This window comes from Lytechinus variegatus, chromosome 11, assembly GCF_018143015.1.
Source record: "Lytechinus variegatus isolate NC3 chromosome 11, Lvar_3.0, whole genome shotgun sequence".
Classification (NCBI taxonomy): domain Eukaryota; kingdom Metazoa; phylum Echinodermata; class Echinoidea; order Temnopleuroida; family Toxopneustidae; genus Lytechinus; species Lytechinus variegatus.
In genome coordinates, this window is record NC_054750.1 from 19767372 (window position 1) to 19789685 (window position 22314).

Here is a 22314-nt window from a genome sequence, read left to right on the forward strand (position 1 = left end):
GTGGTTTTCTATTACTTAAGCCACCAATTGTAAAACCTTCCAACAATAGTTCTGATGTGATTGTGGTTTTTCCCCTCTAGATTCCAGTGAGGTACTTGATTGGGATGCTTTCAGGTAGAAAATCAATATAATGCAGGAAAGTTTCCACTAATTTCAAATTTATTGGACAGTTTTTAGATACACTTATCCCCCACACCTTTCTTTTTATTCCAGACAAGCTTGTCATATTACTTTTTTAATTAATATTTTGAATTTTGATGAATTACTGGGAGAGGCATTATATATAAAGAGCAGGCAGTACAGTGGAAACACAGGAAGAATGCTGGAGGGGGGGGGGGGGGGGGGCAGAAATTAGAAAATTATCACAGAATGTTTTGAGAATACGAAATTATGAGAAGAGCAGTTGAATTTGCAAAATAAGGAGTGAGAAATAATATATGGTAAATGAAGCCTACATTTTGGGGGTGAAATAATGGCATTTTGAGTGATTCTTTTTATGGATCTGCAAAATACCATGTTGCCATCTACTGTAGATAGTTAATGTGTTATTTTAGCGTAAAAGTGTATTCATGTATTAGTATAAGATGACACTTAAGAAAAAAAGGAATATTTTTCAATTTATAAAGAGATAATGGTAACGTTGGGACCTGGAAGGAAAACCTGGCTTGAACCCAGACTGGAAGGTTTAGCAAAAAAAAATTGTAGGTCCTGGATCAGCCCACAACGCGAAGCACGGCACAGCCCGGGAAGCCTGGCCTCGCTTATTGTAGCTAGCGCTAGATCTAGGTCCTAGTGCACTTTCGCATCCCACAATGTCAGCAAACTGATTTAACTTAAAAATTTGTCCGAATCAATCCCCAAATATCGATCTTGACCTGATTTTCAACCACATCGAGCATCAGGAAGGGCTTTATTTCAGCCCCCATCCTGATTTTATAGTTCAAATTCTCAGAAGTAGGGTCTCAACTCGCATATTCTTTTTGATATTTGCTGAAATTAGAGGTTACATACGGCAAACGTGAAGTAAGAAAAACGCGTTGATAGCTCTATGTTCGTTAAGTGAAATCTGAATTGAAATGAAGACATTAAGTTCAAAGCAAAAATAATGGTATTTGGGATGCTCAATGTCATGTAAAGGATAGATTCAGTGAGATTATTTGAGGAAATATATGAGCTCAGTTCATGTATGGAGGTAAATGATCACATTATCTCACTGTTTGGTATTTTTTTAAGACATGACAGCTTCATATCTTTGTGCTGTTTTAGCTCTGAACCTGGACCGGCTTGGTCCAGGGGAAATCCCCCCAACTCGCCGGTCTCTGGGTTCCAGCCTAGCCTGGCTCCTAGCATTACATAATGAATACTACAGGCAATTTTACATCATACTTGCATTGTCGCTATATGTTTAGATATAAGCAAAATTAACGGATTAAATGGACGATTGTACATGTATTCAGGGAGTTCAATTTAATGAATCTATTTCCCTCTTTCAATCTTTTTATATTTACAATGATATTTTAATTTGCAAAAAACGCATTGGCCCGTATTGTGAAGTCAGGTTTAACTTTAACTCAGGTTTAAAGTTGTAGTTTAAGTATAGAAAGCCAATTGTTACATAAATCACTAACAGTAGAGATATCATACTTCAGCTCAGTTGGCTCTCAAATCATTCATAATTGTCTAGGAAGTATAAAAAAGATTATTGTCCTCACCATCGATGAATCAGGAAAGAGCATGGTAAACATTAGAAACGTTCCACTTGTTGAAAACTTTGATACTTTTGGCTTCCCATACTTAAAACACAACTTTAAACCTGAGTTTAAGTTAAACCCGACTTCAGAATACGGGCCATCATGTTTAGATAAAAAGCACACAAACTACCATTTCTTGAAGCTGTGTTTACTGAATAAGTTATTCATGCACAAATGAGTGATGGACAGACGGCAAAAAAATGAGACACATACAGATAGAGAAAGAGGCATAGAGAGTTGTGTTGAATAGAGATGAAGAAGTCATTAATATACACACAGTGGGTGAGTGAGAGATAGTCTAAGGGGGTGTTGCAAGAAAATATTTGCAGTCACTTGCAAATATTCTGTTGAAATTCTACAATTGATCGATCACTTTTAAGAACAATTGATCCAATCATTCGTAACTTTATGGAAATCCATCAGTGTAATAATTTTTTCACAGGAAATTTGCAAAATGTCCTTTTTAAACAAAGGAGAAAACACCAAATTGTCAAGAAATCAAGGAATTTATGGATATACTTCATAACTAGAAATTTTATTGAACAAACATGCAATTTATGTGTTGACTTTGCTGGCTTTCCATAGTTGCGATTGATCGGATCAATCACAGCTCTTTGTAAGACGCACATCAACAATCAATCACAAATTTACAATTAATGGCAAGACGGAAAAAAAACTTGCAATCGCAAGTTTTGTGCAATGCCGCATTAGACAGATAGAGAGGACGGAAAGAGGGAGAGAGAGAGAAGCAAACAAGAATAGCTTGTGTTTCATGCCTTGCGTGTATTGACCTGTTGACGTAATACTGAGGTATTTCACCCACTTCCCTGCAGTAGCCATATATGCGGGGGCGATGAACAAGCTTATTCCCTCTCAGTACTTTGAATTAGAAATGTGCAAGTATACAATCCAGGATGATTAAAATTCATCCCCATTCTTCATGTTTTTTTTGTTTATTTCAAATTTGTGACATTTCACTGTCATGTTCATTCCAATCTATAATGATTATGTAGAATATTGTCTTGAAAATCAATTTGTTCATGTCTGGTAGGAATTGAGTAAGTGATGATTGATAAAAACCCACTATTGACTACAAAACTATTTTTTCTCAAAATAATTGATCCACTACAAAGAATAAAATTCAATGCCTTTTTTGTTTGATACAATTTATTCTAAAATGCATTTTCCAATCTATTGATATTAAAGATCATAGATATGTATTTTTTAATACTGATCTTGTTTTTCAAATCATATTCATTCAAAGAGTTGGTGATTTCTGAAGTATTAGGTTTAGTAATCAAATATAATTTAAGAAAATTAATTTTAATTCCTCATTGATATTAAAGTAATTTGATTTGATAAATTGATCGTTCATTCTTCTCTCTCTATGATTCAGTTATGGCCGAACAAGGAAAGGGAAGAACAGTTCGCCGGTGATGAAACGTTCGAGTTCGCCTGGTTCCCATGGTGATGGTATGTACTTTAAAGGAGAATGAAACCTTTGGAACAAGACAGCTTGTGTGAAAACAGAAAAATCAAAGAAACAGATCAACGAAAGTTTGAGAAAAATCAGACAAATAATAAAGTTATGAGCATTTGATTATTGCGATCACTAATGCTATGGAGATCCTCCAATTGGCAATGCAACATAGATGTGTGATGTCACTTGTGAGCAACTTTCCCCATTACTTTAGTATATATTTCACTTAAATTGCCTCTTATATCACATCTATCAGTAGATCATGTGTTCTTTCTATAGGAGGGCATGTAATACAGATTTTTAAAGAATACATCATGGATAAAGAGTTTGTATCACCACAAGAAAAAGTAGAAAGAGACATTTTGAGGGTATTTTATAGTCCATTAAAGGGAAAGTTGTTCACATGTGACATCACACATTCCTGTCGCATTGCCAATGGGAGGATCTCCATTGCATTAGTGATTGCAATACTCATATGCTCGTAACTTTCTCGTTATTTTCAGATATTTCTCAAACTTTCTTTGTCCTTATTCTTTGATTTTTCTGTTTTCGACACAAGCCTACTTATTCCAAAGGTTTAGCATAAAGGCCTCTCAACAAATATGTACATTACCAACCTGTAAGTAAAAACCAAGATTGAATTGAATTTATTTTCATACCTCACAAGATAACAAAATAATAACATAATACAAGAAATACATTTGATTACATAGAAAGTATGTAAAGATGAAAGTAACCTTTTTATGTTATTACATGTTTTGTAAAAAAAAAGTAGGACTTGCCAAGAACATTTTTGAGAATTCAAACATGACAGTATCAGACAGGATCATAATAAATCAAGCATATTGGCCCTGTAAAATAAAAGATCCATTCAATAGGCTATATATTATAAGCATATAATATAATAATGGCAAATCTTAGACAAAAATTTACAAGCTTTTCTCTAAATATCAAAGCATCTCTCTTTATGTTACACCACCATGGTATTATTTTTAACTATAATTGATTTTACACAGAAGTCTCTCTTACTTACCAGGGGGCCGTTTCATAAAGATGTTTATAAGATTAAAGAGCGACTTTAAGAACGATTGGTGATCCTTTCTTACGCGCTTAACCATCGCCAATGAATATACCATTCTCCACAAGAAAGGATCACCAGTCGTTCTTAAAATCGTTCTTAACTTACGAACAGCTATATGAAACCCCCACCTGTATGATACAGATATTTTTTGTATATACCAATATATTTGATTTTTCAAATGAAATTCATGTCAATTGTTGAATTATTCAAGAATCTTACATTTTTACGCATTTGTATCTTAGGCAGAAAAAAAATTAGGGAGCTGGCTACATTTCACAACCTACTGCCTAATCGCCAATGTTGCTGAAGCTTTCACATTGCAGCGAATAGGGTTTTTAGGGGCTCCTCTTGTATTTTCCCGGGCTTTTTGAGCATTTCGTCGGCAAAATTGCCCCACACGTCTGTGTACTTTTAAAAACCCCGCCAAACAAAGTTTAAAGGGGTGTATAAATGTAGGAATCAATGTGTGGTCGGTTGGTCGATCCGTTGCAAATATTGCGCATTGAACTACTTCCTTATTTTTTTACCCAATTTTAATGAAACTTGGCACACATATTGGTCTTGAGGTAAAGATGTGTTATATATAATGTGTGTGTCAGAAATCATGTTGCCATGGTAACAGCATATTATATGGTGAAAATCTTGAGGTTAGAATAACTTCATAAATTTTCAATCAATTCTCATGAAATTTTGATCACACATTGGTTTCGAGGTAAAGATGTCCTGGACACATTGTGTGTGTAACAGAAATTGAGTTGTAATGGTAACAGCCCCAAATCAGGTAAAAATCTTGTGGTTTGAACTTCATCATCTGTTTCAACCAATTCTCATGATATTTAGCTCACACATTGGTCTTAGGGTAATACTACGCAAGGCATATTTTTTTCCATGTGTTGGAAATTTTTGCCATGGTAACGACATCGTCGGAGTATTAATCACCTTCAGTGATAGTTCTAGTTTTTCGCTGTTGTGTATTTGTATATATCCATCTCTCTCAACCCAGTGGAGGAAAAGATGAATGAGTATTAATCAGTAAAAGCTAACACAGGAGGGCACATGTGATCAATCAGTTTTAACTACCATCAGGGATGTGTTTATTGATTGATAATCTAAAAACACACCTCAGTTGAGAGGTTAATGTCATAGATACCTTGTAGGGTGTTAGATTAATCTAGGTGCTAATGTAGGATAACACCTATCTGCGAATATGTGATAATCACTGTATAGGGTATTAAATTGATTTAAAGGACAAGTCTATGGCATCAAAAAGGTGATATGAATAAAAAGAGAAAAATCCACCAAGCATAACACTGAAAATTTCATCAAAATCGGATGTAAAATAAGGAAGTTATGACATTTTATAATTTCGCTTAATTTCACAAAACAGTTATATGCACATCCTGGTCGGTATGCAAATGAGGAGACTGATGACGTCATCCGCTCACTATTTCTTTTGTATGTTATTATATGAAATATGAAATATTCTAATTTTCTCCTCATTGTCAAATGAAGCAACGATTAATTCCTCCATGAACATGTGATATTAGCATTGTTTAATACTGAATGGTTCAGTCAAGTTGGTCGAATCTGTAAAAAATGAAATATTGTTTAATTAAAACAATAAAAAACAAAAGAAATAGTGAGTGAGGGACATCATCATTTGCATGTTACTTAGTTGTACATATCACTTTTTGGTGAAAAATAAGCGAAAGATTAAAATGTCATAACTTTCTCATTTTACAACCGAATTTGATGAATTTTTCAGCATTATGCTAGTTTGATTTTTCTCTATTTATTCATATCAACATTTTTCTGGGGTGAACTTGACCTTTAAGTGCTAATGACGGCTAACACTCAATGAAACTGTTTCTATTATTAAAAAAAAAAGTATATAACATGTGTGAAGTTGGAGTAATTATTGGATGTTCATATCTGATACACTTCCGTTCTGAGCAATTACTGTCATAAAATGTACCCCATGTGTTTTTCAGATTGATGATAATGCTAATTGGAATGGAAGATCTGAAAATAAACTTTATATGTATTGATAGTCCACTCTGATGTCAATTTCATGAAATCCACCATCTGGGCAAAGCTTTGCATTGTCAAGTTTTCATATATATTTAAAACAACTTTGCTGTTCTCACTAAACCTTTATTTCTGTCAGAATATAAGGCAATTTCCTAGCTTGTTGACATTATTTTGTGCTTGAAATTCCTGTAGTACATCTTGAGAGTTGTGAACTGTCATTTGCTCGCAAAATATGACTCCAAATTTAAGTGAAGATGAAATATTGTAGTATTTCACTACTCTCACCTTGTAGAATCTAAGGTGCACCAAAAATTATTATAAAACGGGTTCAAGGATGTAGCCAATGGTGAGTGCGTATTCAAGTCACGTGTTCATGCTTTAATTATGCGCAACCTTCCAGTCGTGCATTTTTCGTGCAGCACTGTGCATTTTTTGTGCAGCACTATGCAATTTTTGTGCAGCATTAGTTCCAATAGCACGTGAAAACTGATACGCGTTCAGTAAAAGAGGCTGGCTAGGATTTTGATGCGCTTACTTAGGCGCGCATAGTAGATACGCCTGTGATGTCATAATTGATAGTCTTGTGATCTCTTCGTCTGTGCGATCGTACACAAGTTGGAGGGATTTGAACAAGATTTCCATGAAAAATTCTTTTTGCCGACCCGTTTTATAAAACAATTAATGCACATTTTAAGATTCGTGATGTTAGTGACGATGCGAGCAACTCTCGGGCATTCACAATATTATGCAAAAGCACTCGGCGCAAGCGCCTCTTGCTTTCGCATAATTGTAAATACCCTCGAGTGTGCTGCATCGTCATAACACACTCATAAATGTGCATTAATTGTATAATATCACAACCGATCTGCAATTCATTTTTAATACACAGGGAGTCCATTAGAAAGTCCTCGGGTACCAGTCCACCCCCATGCCCACTTCCCCTTCAACTCTGTGCGTCAGGCTGATGGTAGAAGGTGGTCATTGGCATCTTTACCATCATCGGGATATGGTACGAACACACCCAGTTCAGCTGTATCGGTAAGTTCACACTTGCACTTCCCTATCGTTTCCCCCAACATCACTCTTGTTCTTTCAGATCAATGCTGTCCTCAAGGAATGTCAGAATTATCACAATTGAGATGAACCTCTAGAACTTATCTAAAACTGCTATGTTGGACCCTGCTTTTTGCATAAAACTTTATATCAAAAGCCTATGGCAGAGATCTCTAAACCAACATTACATGGTCAGAGGTAAGGGAATTTCCAACCATCCATAATTCACACAGATAATATTCGCAAACAAATCACTCAAGGACTAGTGAGGATAATATTTTCACCTTTCAGTCCATGAAGATGATCTAAATTAGTGATAGTCCCAACTAGTTGTTTAGGTGACAAATACATTGTATATAAGTCAAGCAATTGCAAATTTGCAAAGATAATTTTGCGGGTCTTCTATAGAGTTTATGTGCATTGATTTGATATCATTTAACCCGATCAATTTTCTATTACGATCAATTACAAACCTATGCTTTGAATTTACAATCGATTGCAAATATTGATTGCAACCCTGCTGCCTCCCTTATGTCTTTCTTGCTATTACCCTGTTCAAGTCAGGAGCATTCTCACCTGTTATCCTACCAACCCACCCCTAAAGACACCCCTGACTCTTATCAATTGCAAATCTACAATATGAATTTCCAATTGATGGTAAATAATTCTCTTGCAACCCCTTCCCCATATCTTTCATGCAGTCGTCCTGTTCAAGCCAAGAGCGTCTTCACCAGCTACCCTACCAACCCACCCCTGAGGATCTCCAGCTTCTCTCGCAGCACTTCAGCAGCAGCGAGAGCAACGTAGGAGGCGATCAAGATGATGGAAGAAGATCACCTTCATTTAGACCTCGATCTAGAAGTCTTAGGTAAGCCTTTTCTTCTTCTTTTGTAATCGTCAAAGGGCTCTGCAACCTATCTTGTAGATGAAACTTAAATTTGTGAACATGCTACATGTATGAGGAGGAGTGAGGTGGAATTTGGGAATGGTTTCACAGAAGATTGTGGAAACTCCACCGAAACTCTTTCGTTGCTACCTTCCCATGATTCTCTGTTTGTTTTTAAATTCCTCATCTTGCAACCATCCATGTATAACAGCCCGATATTATTCTGCCTGTATTTTCATTTTCCCTCCGAATTGAATATCAAGGTCAAATCTGCCTTCCGTCTCATATTTTCCCCTTTACTTTTAGTATCTTCGTTAGTGCCTACTTCCTTCCCACATTGTTGTTTGAGAAAATTTCCTTTATTGTTTTTGTAATGGTTTTATTACAGTAGGATAAAGGCAAAGATTGGAAGACAAAGAATATAGATCGGTGGGTGAGGAAGGATGATTGATAGAGAGAGGGGGGGGAGATGAGAGAGACTGTAACAGTAGGTGGTTTCAGACCGCCTCAAAGTTCAGCAGTTCCAGGTGTTTTGGTAATGTGAAAGCAAACTACGCATAATTTCCCCGAAAGAAAATACCTGGTAAAATAGTAGGTACTTGGCGAAATTACGAGAACTTTTGCAGGGATTTTTCCAAGGTCGCAGGTATTTTGGCAATGTGAAAGCAATTTACGGGAACTTTTAGCCCAGCGTGTAGTTGGGCGTGGGTGCCGTGGGTGGCTGCTGAGCTAGTGGTTTTAATCTCGTGCCTTGCCTGCTTATCAGACTATACTGCGCATGCTCCTAACTTCAGGAATTTATCCCGAAGGGTATGTTTTGGGGCGGTGTGAATGCAAGAATTAATGGGTATTTTTTAGCGTTAACAAAGTTCTCGTAATTTAACGGGGATTCTTATGATCAAGGCGGTTTGAAACCACCCAGTGATTTATTCCTGACCATGAGTACAAACAAAGAGAGTGAAATTCCTGTGAAAAACATGGTCGCCAAATCAAACTTCCCCATCTCGCATTACGGGACCACTTTCATATCCAGCTCGGCCATCACGTACCTTATATCCCCTGGGGAGCGTTTCACAAAGCAAGAAGTCGGTGATTCGTTACTGACTGGTGTTGTAAGCTACTGAAATGTTTGCATCCGATTGGCTCAGAACAGATCGGTCACTGAAAATTGTTGACAAAGATGTTTCATGAATACTCCCCTGTTCTGCCCCCAATCCTGGCACTCTCCCTCTCCCTCGTGTTTGCATGGATTCTGCATTCTTACTAGCAGTGGGACGTGCTTGCAATGCAGTCAGAGAGCACGTCAAGAGTTGCATGCCTTCGGGCTTGCATTTAAACACATGTCAAATGTATCCTAACATGATATGGTAGATGAGAACCAGAAGGGAGTTTGGTTGTGTCCATTGCTGCTCAGTTACGCCCTTCTTGCTTTCAGGAGGTGATTGATGTCCATCCACGCCTCAAACCGTGCTCTATATGTTTAGCCAACTTACCTTGAAAATGATACAGAACGTGTTGGACAACAGAACAAGTTAATTCCTTTTCATATCAGGGGAGCATTTCATCAAACAGATAGTCAGTGATTTCTCTGAATATCGTTATAAATTAAGTCTGCAAATCCTTGCATGTGATTGGCTTAGAATATGTTGGTCAGTGAAAAAAATCACTGACAAAAATCTTCTCATGAAATGCTCCTCAGCTCATCTTTCATTCGAGTGCTATCTGCAACTGTACTACAAGCAGATACTGCAAAGTCCCTGCAAAGTAATGTGAATGAATTGTATGCAAGATATTGATATATTTTGTATTTTGATCATTAGATAGTTTATAGTCTATCCTCTATCTCTTTCTAAATTGATTTATCTAATATTGAGATTATTTGAAAGACAGGTACATTATAAAACAAAACTTCTAAAGATTTAAATATATTTTTACACGGTTATTCTCAGTAATGTTAGTAAACTTTTTAAGAATATTTGTGTGCACAGATAAATGTATTTTCGCAATTTGGAAAAGCAAATGTGTTTTCATAATTATATGTGTAGAAATAGTCAAATAGATGTGGAATTTGAAATGCAGTGAATTGATAATTTTTTGTACCCTTGTTTTTAAAAAAGAAATCTTTTCTTTCATTGTTCACATTTATTTAATCTCAAATTTCCATTTTTGATTTGCATTTTGATTTTCTCTTATTCTCTACCCTTTTGACCTTATGTTGTTTCATTTTCTTTTCCCACGTGTTCACTTTTGCTTGTCTTGCAACCTTTTTTTGCTATTGGTAGCCTATCTTGGCTGTCCTTGCCCGATCGACCAATCATCTCGTTCACATCCCAGTCTGCGTAAGCCTCAATATCAGAAAACTTCACCATTTTCCTTTTTGATATTTACTCTGCCTCATTTATAGCAAGCTGGTCTGTTTTCCTACCACATACAGTCGCCTATGATTTGATTTCATGCAATCTGTCTTGTCTACTGCACTAGTGTATTTTTCCATCTATTTGAGATGATTTTCAACAAATTTAGACAAACATCTTGTGTTGCCATCCAGATTTGGTAGTCTACTTCCACTAGAGCCCTAAAGATATAATGAGAAAAGTGGGTAAAATTTTTTTATCACATGACTATTGCATTTGAGGCTTTAGATTTGAAGGGAAAATAAGAATAACAATAACTTTGAGATAATTTTATGCCTTAAATAGCATTTTGACTACATTTTTACCCATTTTATTTTGTTTTAGTATTGTGATTGTCTTTTGATTAGTAATTATGGAATGATAAGTTGATTCCTACAGTAATTGAAGAAGAATTATCTCTCAATTCATCTTGTTCATTTGACTTAATATCTCTTATGAGTGTAATCATAATTATTTTGAGATATATCGCATTTATGGATGAAATACATGTATGGCTTTTGTAAGTACAAGGCATGTTGCATTGAATCTTTAACATCAGTACTCGTACCCTGGCAGTTTTCCCCATTTTTTATGTGGGGATCTTTATAAATGCATGCTGGTGAATATGTGATATACTGTGCAACTAACCCCACCAATCTTTATTGTTCATATGGAAATGTTATCAACAAAGCTTGTAAGTTCATGTTTGAATATGTGTTGGTCAGGGTTACATAAATTATGTTATGTATTCTTGTTACTCATTGAGTAAAAAATATGAAGCCTATTCATTGCATCTTTAGTGCAAAAGGTGTGTTGTGATTGGTTAGCCATTTACTGGATAAGAAAAGTTGGGTAATGTGAAACCTTGCAATGATGTATTGAAAACTTAAATGGTATTCTGGCATGGTTATATTAGTATTTTGTAAAAAAAAAAAAGATACAGGAAAATAAACATATGGGATCATTGGTTCTTCACGCTCTACTGGGTCTGCGGTATCATATGTATTGGGATACATACAAATATTATTTGCACAAGAATGGTTTATACACAGATACAATGCAATGGTAACGTACATGTATTCCTGTACTTGCCAAAGATTATTTCATGGGATTTATTTGGCTCAGAAAATATTGAATTGACAAATCATTCACCATCACACATTGACTTTTTTCATGAGGAGCTAGTCCAATAATTTATTTTCAACTTTTTTTAAAAGTAATTACTGTTATTTTACAATTTATAGTTGAAAGGGTCAATTTATTTTCTTGTGGATCTGATTGGTCAATCATTTACATGGCAGATATTTAGTTTATAGCATAGGCTTTTATTGATGAAATACTTGGGGATGTTAATCATGAGACAGGCTTCTTTTATCCTCGGTCTGTGGAAAGGCATCTATTCAAGATGAAATCTGTATTTTCTTTATCATTTTTGACGGTACAGTCACGACTGCCAGACCAACAATCCCTTTTACATTATTTCCAAAAATGTACATCAGTCAGAGTTTTCTTTTGTGTGGCTGCCTTTTAATATAAGTGATAAAGTGACATCCCTGTGTAACAAATATGTCTTTAGATAAGGAGAATTATTTTGTGTCAGTCTTTAGCAATGTCTTTGTTTTACCCTGGATTCCACTGAAAAAAAGTACATGTAGCTACTGTGCAGTTAACAGAAGAGATGTTTTAAGTTGTAAATATAATTTTAATGTACATGGTATGTTACTTGTTTTCTTTGGTTTAATTGTTTTGTGCCTAAATAATCTTACCCTGTATTCATTATCTTTTATGATAAAAAATTCACTCCCTCGTTACGTCCAAGTGTCAAACTCCTTCATTGCAAAATTGCCATGCAGATATACAGAATAACATTTTGATACTTCACAAACAAAAAGTTAAAAACAGATACAATAATGTACGTACGTATACAACCTTGAATGTATTTAAGTATGGACCTATTTAATACGAGCGTTATATAACCATAATTCTATCTTGGAGATAATGAGAGTATAAGACGTGATGATCATTATTTCTAGCCTCTTTTGTCATTATTATTATACTCCTGTATTACATACGTACGATGCGATGCATGGTCAAAGTGATGTGCACAATAATTTAAATTATAGTACCAAAACAATGCACTGCTCTACAATATAATATTACATGTACAATTCAGATGTGCTATCATATTGTGCATTAAATCATGTATCAAAATGTTACATGTATGCACTATAAAATATATCCTTGGCTTTGAGCAATAGTAATTGCATCATACTAAATAGCTAGTCCCATTCATTCCCATACAGTATCAAAAACATACGTGAATTTCTTAACCAAAGGGTTGCTTCTTTTGATTATTTCAAGTGTCTGGACACTCTGTTTTCTAAAGATGAATAATAGTAGACTTCCATATTTACTAGGGCTACAGAAATTTCTTGGTTACCCTGTTAGCAATGGTGGCATTTTATAATGGGTTACATGCGTGCGCGTCAAATATAGTTAGTTACATGCACTTGGTTAATTTGGTGAATTAACAAACTGGTCAAGCAATAAGGAGTAAGAATTTACCTTCATGGCATATTCTACATGTATGAGTATGCGATCCATGCATATGTTTCAGAGTATCGACAACATGTATACAGAATTACTTATAAATAGCTAAAGCAATATGTAAAAATAAAAAATAAAAAAATGAATACCAGTAACCACATTTGGTCATGAGTACATTTATAGATTGTCAATGTTGAGCTGAATAAGATATCCCCCTAAAGTATATGTGCTAGATAGTACATGTAGATGTTTTATCATAATACTGTCATCCACTATCACATTGGATCCTTGATTTTGTTCCTGTCTTTATTTTTAAAAAATGCATAAAATTAAATAGAGTGACTCTTCTTCCACTGTAACCCTAATGGGGGTACAAAGAAGTATTTATAAAAGTGTATTGCCATACACATTGGTCATATATATTGTCCAAATTGTGATATTGACTTTACGAACATTGCGTGTGTTTTTCTTTTGTTTCCATGGCGATGCAGTGGAGCAAGCAGTCCCTTGGTTGGTAACACAGATCATGAGATGCTTCATATGAATAGCCTTTACAAGGAGAGATTTCCCAAGGCTAAACAACAGATGGAAGCCAAGCTCACTGTAAGTTTAGATCCAGTGGCTCCAAAAAGTCTCCCGATTTTCTCCTTCTCTACCGTTTGTCTCCCTATTGTCTCGTATTGTCTTTTCTTCTATCTCCCTACGTAGTGACATTTTCCTAATAGCAACAGAGATTAATTTAATTCAGTTCTTTCAAGCAAATGAGGCCTCTGGGATATATTACTTTTCGGCTCACCAGGTTCATCGATAAAAATAAATTCGCAACATGTACAAAAAGTGTACGCCATACTCAACAGAAATTACCCCCAAATTCTGTCATACACAGTTGATCGAGTATCCATATGGAAATTTTGCAATTTAAACTCAGTTATTATTGATATTCGTTTTGTTGTCATTGTCATTGTTGTCTTGGCAGTATATTAACACTTTGAACACCCATATGATTTCGGTACAGTATACATTTCCTGCAAGCTTTAGCCCAAGTTTATTCAGGCAAAGGGCTCCATTTGATGTATACTGGTTGTATTTCTTATTGCAGGATTTTATCAACAAGTATTCAATGGATATGAGCCAGGAGGGGCACGATGCAATCTATGCTTTCTTGGTCCATCAAACTGTAGAACTAGCCCGGGACTGCTTGGAGAAATCACAAGAGGACCAGGTCTCCCATATCTACTTCACTGAGGTCTCACACAAGCTTCAAATGCTAGCAGAAGATGTAAGTAAATGATATTTTTTTAAAGTAATCTTCTTGAGTTTTAGAAGTGATATTCTGTTTATTTTCAGTTTTGATTTTATGTTTATTTTGTTTGCATACACTTGGTCCGTTAGCAGTTGGTCTACTTGTCTGATTGTCTACTACCACAGGGGCTAAACTAGACATACCAAGCCCCACGCTTTAGGTGTGAGACTTCTGTCTTTGGGACTCTTGCTCACCCCCCCCATCTCTTTTTCATGCCTGTATCGCAGCCTATCCCCTTAAACATTATATGCAATGCCTAGGATCTCATGCTAAGTCATGGAAAAGCTTACTCGTAGATTTGAACGTCACATCTCTGGCTAAACTCAATGGCCCGTATTCTGAAGTCGGGTTTAACTTAAACTCGGGTTTAAAGTTGTGGTTTAAGTATAGGAAGCCAAAAGTATCCAAATTTGTATTAAGTTTTATGTTTCTTAAGTTTACTGTGCTCTTTTGTGATTCATCGATGGTGAAGGCAATACTTCTTACACAATTATGAATGATTTGAGAGCCAGATGAGCTGAAAGTATGATATCTGTACTGTTAGTGATTATGTAACAATTGGCTGTCCATACTTAAACCAAAACTTTAAACCTGAGTTTATGTTGAACCTGTTATCAGAATACAGGCCATTTGGTTTTATCAAATTTGGTCTAGTTGCCACATTTGTTCTAACAATCACCTGGGTTCTCCGTTGTTTAGACTAATGCCCAGCTGGTCTATTATAGTCTAATACTTTGTCAGAAATTTTCTGGGGAATACAGACCAGGGGTCCGTTGCAGAAAGAGTTGCGTTTAAATGCAAGTACACAAATCAATCGCAAGTCCCAAATGTGCGATGTTGATTGGTTGAAAATCAAGTTGCGCATGATTTTTTTTTTAGAGTTGCGATTGATTGCTACTCTTTCTGCAATGGACCCCAGGTTGACTATGGCAAGCCATTCAAGCCACTCATTGCTTAGGATTTCAGTTGTGCATTCAGAGAGTAGAAAAATTGCCAATTTTCAAAGTATGAAAAACATAGAATAACTTGTAATTTTTCCCTATTAAAACAATGTTATAAAAAGATTAGTGTTACTAGGTTTGACATTTTAAAGTAAGAGTTTAATTCCCCACTTTTGTTTGCTATCATGGATTCTACATCTGTGTTGAATTTGTAAATAAATGGATATGAGGAAAGTGAAAACCAGTGTCAGTAATGTAGCGTAACAGATAGAAATAAGAACATCAAAAGAAACAGATGTTATTTATCCAAACAATGAGACATGTGTCATAACATGATATGAATCAGCATTTTCCTTTAATAGCAAGGCATCAAGTCCATGGGAGCATTTCACAACACAAATAGTCAGTGATTTTTCACTCGCTGCTGTTATAAGCTCCTGAAATCCTTGCGTCTTATTGGCTCCGAACAAAGAAGTCATTGAAAATCATCGAGTGTTTGATTCAGTGAAATGCCCCCCCCCCCCATGTGATTCACAAGGAGAGCAAAATAATGTGGTGATGACTGATCGACTCAAGATGTTCTTTTCAGAAATGAAGAAAATGAAAGTCAGTCATTTTCTTCCAAACAAACCACTTGTGGAGCATCCCACGTCACTCTTTGGGCTCGTGGGTGAACCTGGCATCGAAAACCTGTCAGAGTTGGATTCTTAGCTTACACCAAACCTGTCAAGTATGGGTCTCCAGAGGGCAGCACTTCTTTTTAAGCCACCTCCGTGGCATGTGATATGAATAATGTGGTGCTCCACATGCCTCCATCTTCTTATTATCAGGACCCAGTAACATGAAGCTTGGCGATTGATTGCCTCGCTGATTTCTTGCATTGATAGCATTGATTATTGTGCATGATCACTTGTAAATGGTCATCCCCAAGTTGATCACTTAGCTTTGTGTTTCAGTACCCTGATGTGTTTTGTCCACTTGTTTTTCACTCTTTTTCAAAGAAATCATTTGTTAGCTCTCTGCAATGGGTTTTGGGATGCTGCCAGTATTGCAAATCCCTTAGAGGTTCTATAGTTTTTATTCGGGAAGCAAAAAGGTCTTACTTAATAATAATATCAGAAAATGGAAGACGAAGGAACACTTGTGCTACATTTAGTTAAATAAAAATGACTTATTTGTATGAACAAGATACATGTAGGTTTTAACTGAGCTGAGCATCACTAGATTTTAAATGAATGAAGTAAAGTGAAATTCTTTAAACAAAAATAAGCTTTACAAAGTCTTATACATGTACATGCATCTATCAGAAGCATTTTATCATCAAAATATCATTTGTCTTATGTTTGCAACTTTAAGAAGCATTTGTAACATAGCATCATCAAAATATTTGTGATGGTTATATCAAGATTCTTTCATACATTCTTAGTTCCTGTTACGAATCATGGCTATAAATACATTTTCATCCAGAAAAATATCTATGTTCAACTTTGATGAAAGAAGGTAAAGGAGGGGGGGGGGGGGTTGGTTATTCAGAGAGCCAATGGAATTAGTTTTAACAAGTGGCAGAGCTATTTATCATTGAGCCAATGACTAATCATTAACTTTATAATCCAAATCTCTTTTTTCTCTATGGATTTTATTATAGGCTGAGAATAGATCCCAAGCCTCTGCCAAGTCATTTACGAGGGTAGTACGAGAGCTCCTGATCGTACTAGCTAGACCCGCTAGGCTTCTTGAATGCCTGGTAAGTACGCATTAATCATCGTGCCGAACGTCCCGGAGGACGTGCTTACATCATTGCTCGATGTTGAAACTTGAAGGCCCCGAATTCACTAAGGTGGATTTGTTAGGTTCTGTGGTTTGAAACCATACTTATGCAGATTTTTTTTTACATTGATTAAACTAAATTTTGAGTGTATATCGATAATGATAATAATAATGAATGCAAGCTTTTTTCCCTATTTTAGTTGAATTTGAAATATACATGGGCTTCTTGAATGCCTGGTAAGTGCATGTTAATCATTGTGTCGGAACCCCATGGAACATGCTTGCACTATTGCTTGAAGTTGAAAAGTAGATATGAATTGATTTGTGGTTTAAAGCCATACTTACGCAGATTTTGTATTTAGAGTGTATAATTGAGGAAGTGTCCAATGATGAATTCGTGTTTTTATCACAGGGTTTCCCCCTTTTCGTTGAATTTGAAATATACATGAAGTTTTGATATTCTTTGCCAAATCCATATTTGGTAATGTTGAAGTTCATAATATACAAATTGCTTAATGATTGGATTTACTCAAGAATTTCTTTACCAAATCACCCCCCCCCCCCCAAAAAAAAGTAATTTTTATCTGAGTGGAAGTGACTCAGTTGGCATTTCATTTCCTTACTGAATTTTTTTTTTAATCAACATCTTTCAATAAGTGAAAGCTAGAGGGAAACAGATCTTTTCTTTGTCTTTGTAAAATGGTGTTATCCCGTGAACGTCTTCTGATTCATTCCTCTTTATTGTATAGGAATTTGATCCTGAGGAATTTTTCCAGCTGTTGGAATCGTTTGAGGACCAGGCTAAGGTTGGATCCACCATTTCTGAAGACCTTCCAAAGTACATCATCCACCAGCTAGGCCTTAACAAAGATCCCTTGGGTGAGACATAATGTCTTCTCTTACATAACCCATTCTAGATCCCCATCCCTGTTACATAACAGAGTTGCGCAATCGTTGTTAGAACATTTCTATCTCACCTGTTATTCTACGTGGGGCAGTGATATTTTCAAAGAGCCTTTGTTTATTCCCTTAACCAGACCTGCCAACCAGTACGTTCTTGGCGTATTTAGTACGTTTTTTGCAACCCAAATACGGCAGCACGTTTTTCTTTTAAAAATAGGTTTTGTATACTTTTTTTTTACAAAATCGTAAATTTATTGAGAAAAATCATCTCTACATGTCTCTACTTCATAAAACTTACACAAATATGGTTATTAGATCAATATAATTTCAGGTAACTTTTTTTTTCAATCACTCAATCACTTTGTTAAAACCAGGGTGAGATATACACATGTTTCAATGTTTTTTCATATGCAAGAGCAGTACGCATTTTAGCCTGCATGCAGCTTAAGCGCCATGATGAGCAATTGCGCCACACATTTTAGTATGAAATACACTTTTTGGGGAAAAAATACAGGGTTTTTTTATCACAATACAATTTTTCATTCCCAGAGGTTGGCAGGTCTGCTTAACCGTGGAAAATGTGCATCTCACTGGATCAGGGGTCTGTTTCATATAGACTTGTTTTAATAACAAATGCATGGTTTCTATAACAAATTTACTATCGGCCAATCAGATTAAGTTATTTCAATAGCTTTTAACTGTTCTTGTAATTTGTTTTTAATTATAAGTTTTATGAAATGGGCCCAGGAGAATGCTTCATATTTGACCCAATGATCACGCCCAAAATTCCCAGTTGTTAGTTGAATATAGGTAGCGCATTACTGCACTGGTCAGAATCTAGAATTGCAGAATTATTTTAGAGGGCTTTAATTTTAGGCTACTGTGTAAAAGGCACCCCCACCCGTTCTCACATTCTTCATTCAATCCAACCACATGTGTATTACGAGGCAGTGACCTATTATCTTTTATGTAAACATTGTCCTGTATATGCACAATATTTCTTAAGTCACTTGCAGCATATATAGTAGTATATTTTGTCAGTGTACATGTATATGTATTAAGCTTTCCAGCAAATTCCCAAACGATTGTTATTTTTATTACTGTCTTGTGTGACTATTATGTTACAAGTGCTTTTGTGTTTCTGCACTCATTGACAATATACAGTACTCATTTGCAAAGTTGTAAAAGCTTTTAGCGTAAAATCACCAAAAATTATTATTAGAAGTGTTTGTTGTGGAGTTTTGTTCATCTTATTTTTTAATATGCACTGCAAAGTATATAATCTTGTGGATTTTTATAGTGTGTATGAAGTGAAAAGTGTCAATTTGGTTTTAATTTCGACATTTCCTGTTTCTTTTCTTCCAAACCACACCCTACTCCCCGTCTTTCTTTGTCTGTTTTCTTCTCAATACCACCCTGAAATAACATTTCTCGTCACTTTGCTAACATTAAACTGTTTGCTGACAAATCATTAATACCTTGATGTCTTTCTGCATGAATCTTGTGTAATCCCACTTTGTATTCTTTTACCATTGTGGTTTGTGCTATTCTACATTGGTGCCTTTTGATTTTGGTGTTTTTCATCTTCAACTTTCATTCTTCAACAAAATAATGTTCATCACTCTCATCATCACATCAAATATTTTGATTATCATTATCATAACCACTTTGACCACTGTCATTGTTGTATTATCATTAAAATTGCAATCATCTTCATTGTTGTCATTACCATAATCATCATCATCATTTTTAAATCGTAACCATTGCCATCGTCATCATCATCGACATCAATGTCATTACCCCCATTATCACCGACAAAACCACCACCAACATGTCACAATCATCATCATCATCATCATCTTCACTATCATCATTATCATCATCACCATGATCATCACTATCACAATCATCATCATCATCACTATCATCATCATTATCATCATCATCATCATCACTATCATCATTATCATCATCATCATCACTATCATCATCATCATCATCACTATCATCATCATCACTATCATCATCATCATCATCACTATCACAATCATCATCATCACTATCATCATTATCATCATCATCATCATCACTATCATCGCCATCTTCATCATCACTATCACAATCATCATCATCATCATCACTATCATCATTATCATCATCATCACTATCATCATCATCACCATCATCATCATCATCACTATTATCATCATCACTATCACAATCATCATCATCATCACTATCATCATTATCATCATCATCACTATCATCATCATCATCATCACTATCACAATCATCATCTTCACTATCATCATTATCATCATCATCACTATCATCATCATCACTATCACAATCATCATCTTCACTATCATCATCATCATCACTATCATCATCATCATCATCTTCACTGTCATCATAATTATCAATGTCATCACCCCAATCAAAATCTCACACTAAACCACCATCATCATCTTGCCTCTCCTCATGGTTCCTGTCATTCCTGATTATTCTTTAAATCTACATAAATATGTTGATCCTTCTCCCCTACCTTTAATCCATACCTTACCATCATTTCATCTTAAACTAATCTTGCCCACTTTCATCTACTAACATTTCACCCCCACCTTTTCCTTTCCGCTTCGCCTGCATGTGCAAACTTCCTCTCTCTTTCCTCCATCTATCTTCAAAATCTATGTTCAACACCACTTGACTGCTGTCACCCACCCGTGTGCTCTATCTACCAACCACCCATTCCCTTGCTGTCTTCATAATCTGGACATGATGCGATCCGGTTACCATGGGAATCAACATCACATTGGCTGTGGAAAACCTCCCTTGCGTGTACTGATCTCCACACCTCTCTTCCTTCAACTACATGTACCAATCGTGTGCCTCCAACCTTACGGTTCACAACAACCTCATCCTTCGTGCTGAATCACACACTAAATATGGGTTTGGTTCAATTTACCCTTTTAACCTCTCTTATAACCCCTGTTTGAAATGAAAATAACGTTTGGTGTTCACAATGGCATGCTTGTGCATTTTTTGCTGTGAATATTTGTATGATACATTGTACTTCCACCCTTTAATCGCAATTTTTTTAACCCTTGAATCGTAATTTTTTTTCATCTCACCGATGACGCAATGGCATTCCCATGTGTATTTATGCATTTTCCCATACCTATCAATTCCATGTTGCATATGGATTGACAAAATTCGCACACTTCCATGCCTGTTTTGACTATTTGAAATTGAATTTGAATGATGCTTTTGCATCTTTTCCTGTATATCTTCATTACTCCTCCTCCCCCCCCCAAAAAAAAAAAAAAATGAATCAAAATTTTGTAATCCTGCATAAATTATGACCCACATGCCCCACCTGTTGCATTTCATGTCATGTTTGTTTGTGATGGGTTCCTACTCACTCATCTCTGGTTGACCTCATACAGCATATTTTGATCACTTTCCAGATGTAGGTGACCTGTGTGGGGATTCCCCTTCCCCGCCCCGCCAGGATTCAGGGGAGGATGAGAAGGTAAGTCCTGAGGGGTGTTTCACAAAAGGTGGTTTCAAACCGCCTCGATCACAAGAATCCCCGTTAAATTACGAGAACTTTTTTAGGCTAAAAAATACCCATTAATTATTCCTGCATTCACACCGCCCTGAAACATACCCTTCAGGATAAGTTTCCGAAGTTATAGGAGCATGCGCAGTATGGTCTGATACGCAGGCAAGGCATGAGATTCAAAATCACTAGCCCAGCAGCCACCCATGGTGCCCGCGCCCAACGACACGCTGGCTAAAAGTTCCCATAAATTGCTTTCACATTGCCAAAATACCTGCGACCTAAGAAAAATCCCTGCGAAAGTTCTCGTAATTTCGCCAAGTACCTACTATTTAGCGGGTTTTTTCTTTCGGGGAAATTATGCGTAGTTTGCTTTCACATTACCAAAATACCTGGTATTTTCTGATCGGGGTAAATTTCCCAATCAGAGAATACCTGGAACTGGCGAACTTCGAGGCGGTCTGAAACCACCTATAGTATCTTGTGAGTGAACTTCACAAACTGATGTGTTCCTGACCAATCAGATGCAAGGAATTCAGTAACTTATAACAGTTGTCAGGGAAAAGTTGCTGACTTTTACTTCATGAAACATTCTTCTGAGCAGTGTTTGCAAATG

General features: G+C 36.0%; 1 protein-coding gene across 2 annotated transcripts in view; it reads left to right on the top strand.

Moving 5' to 3' along the window:
* Positions 1–3136: 3136 nt before the first annotated feature.
* The window catches only part of LOC121423899 (microtubule-associated serine/threonine-protein kinase 1-like), a 48619-nt gene continuing 29441 nt past the window's right edge, over positions 3137–22314 (top strand). Inside the window, exons 1-8 of one of the 2 annotated variants that reach the window (XM_041619431.1) lie at positions 3137–3224; positions 7233–7381; positions 8098–8264; positions 13714–13825; positions 14322–14501; positions 17112–17210; positions 17983–18112; positions 21583–21668. In XM_041619431.1, the coding sequence (XP_041475365.1) occupies positions 3188–3224; positions 7233–7381; positions 8098–8264; positions 13714–13825; positions 14322–14501; positions 17112–17210; positions 17983–18112; positions 21583–21668 (960 nt within the window). In that variant the 5' untranslated portion in view covers positions 3137–3187. The remainder of the gene's footprint in view (positions 3225–7232; positions 7382–8097; positions 8265–13713; positions 13826–14321; positions 14502–17111; positions 17211–17982; positions 18113–21582; positions 21669–22314) is intronic. The other variant, XM_041619432.1, reaches the window with a different exon arrangement.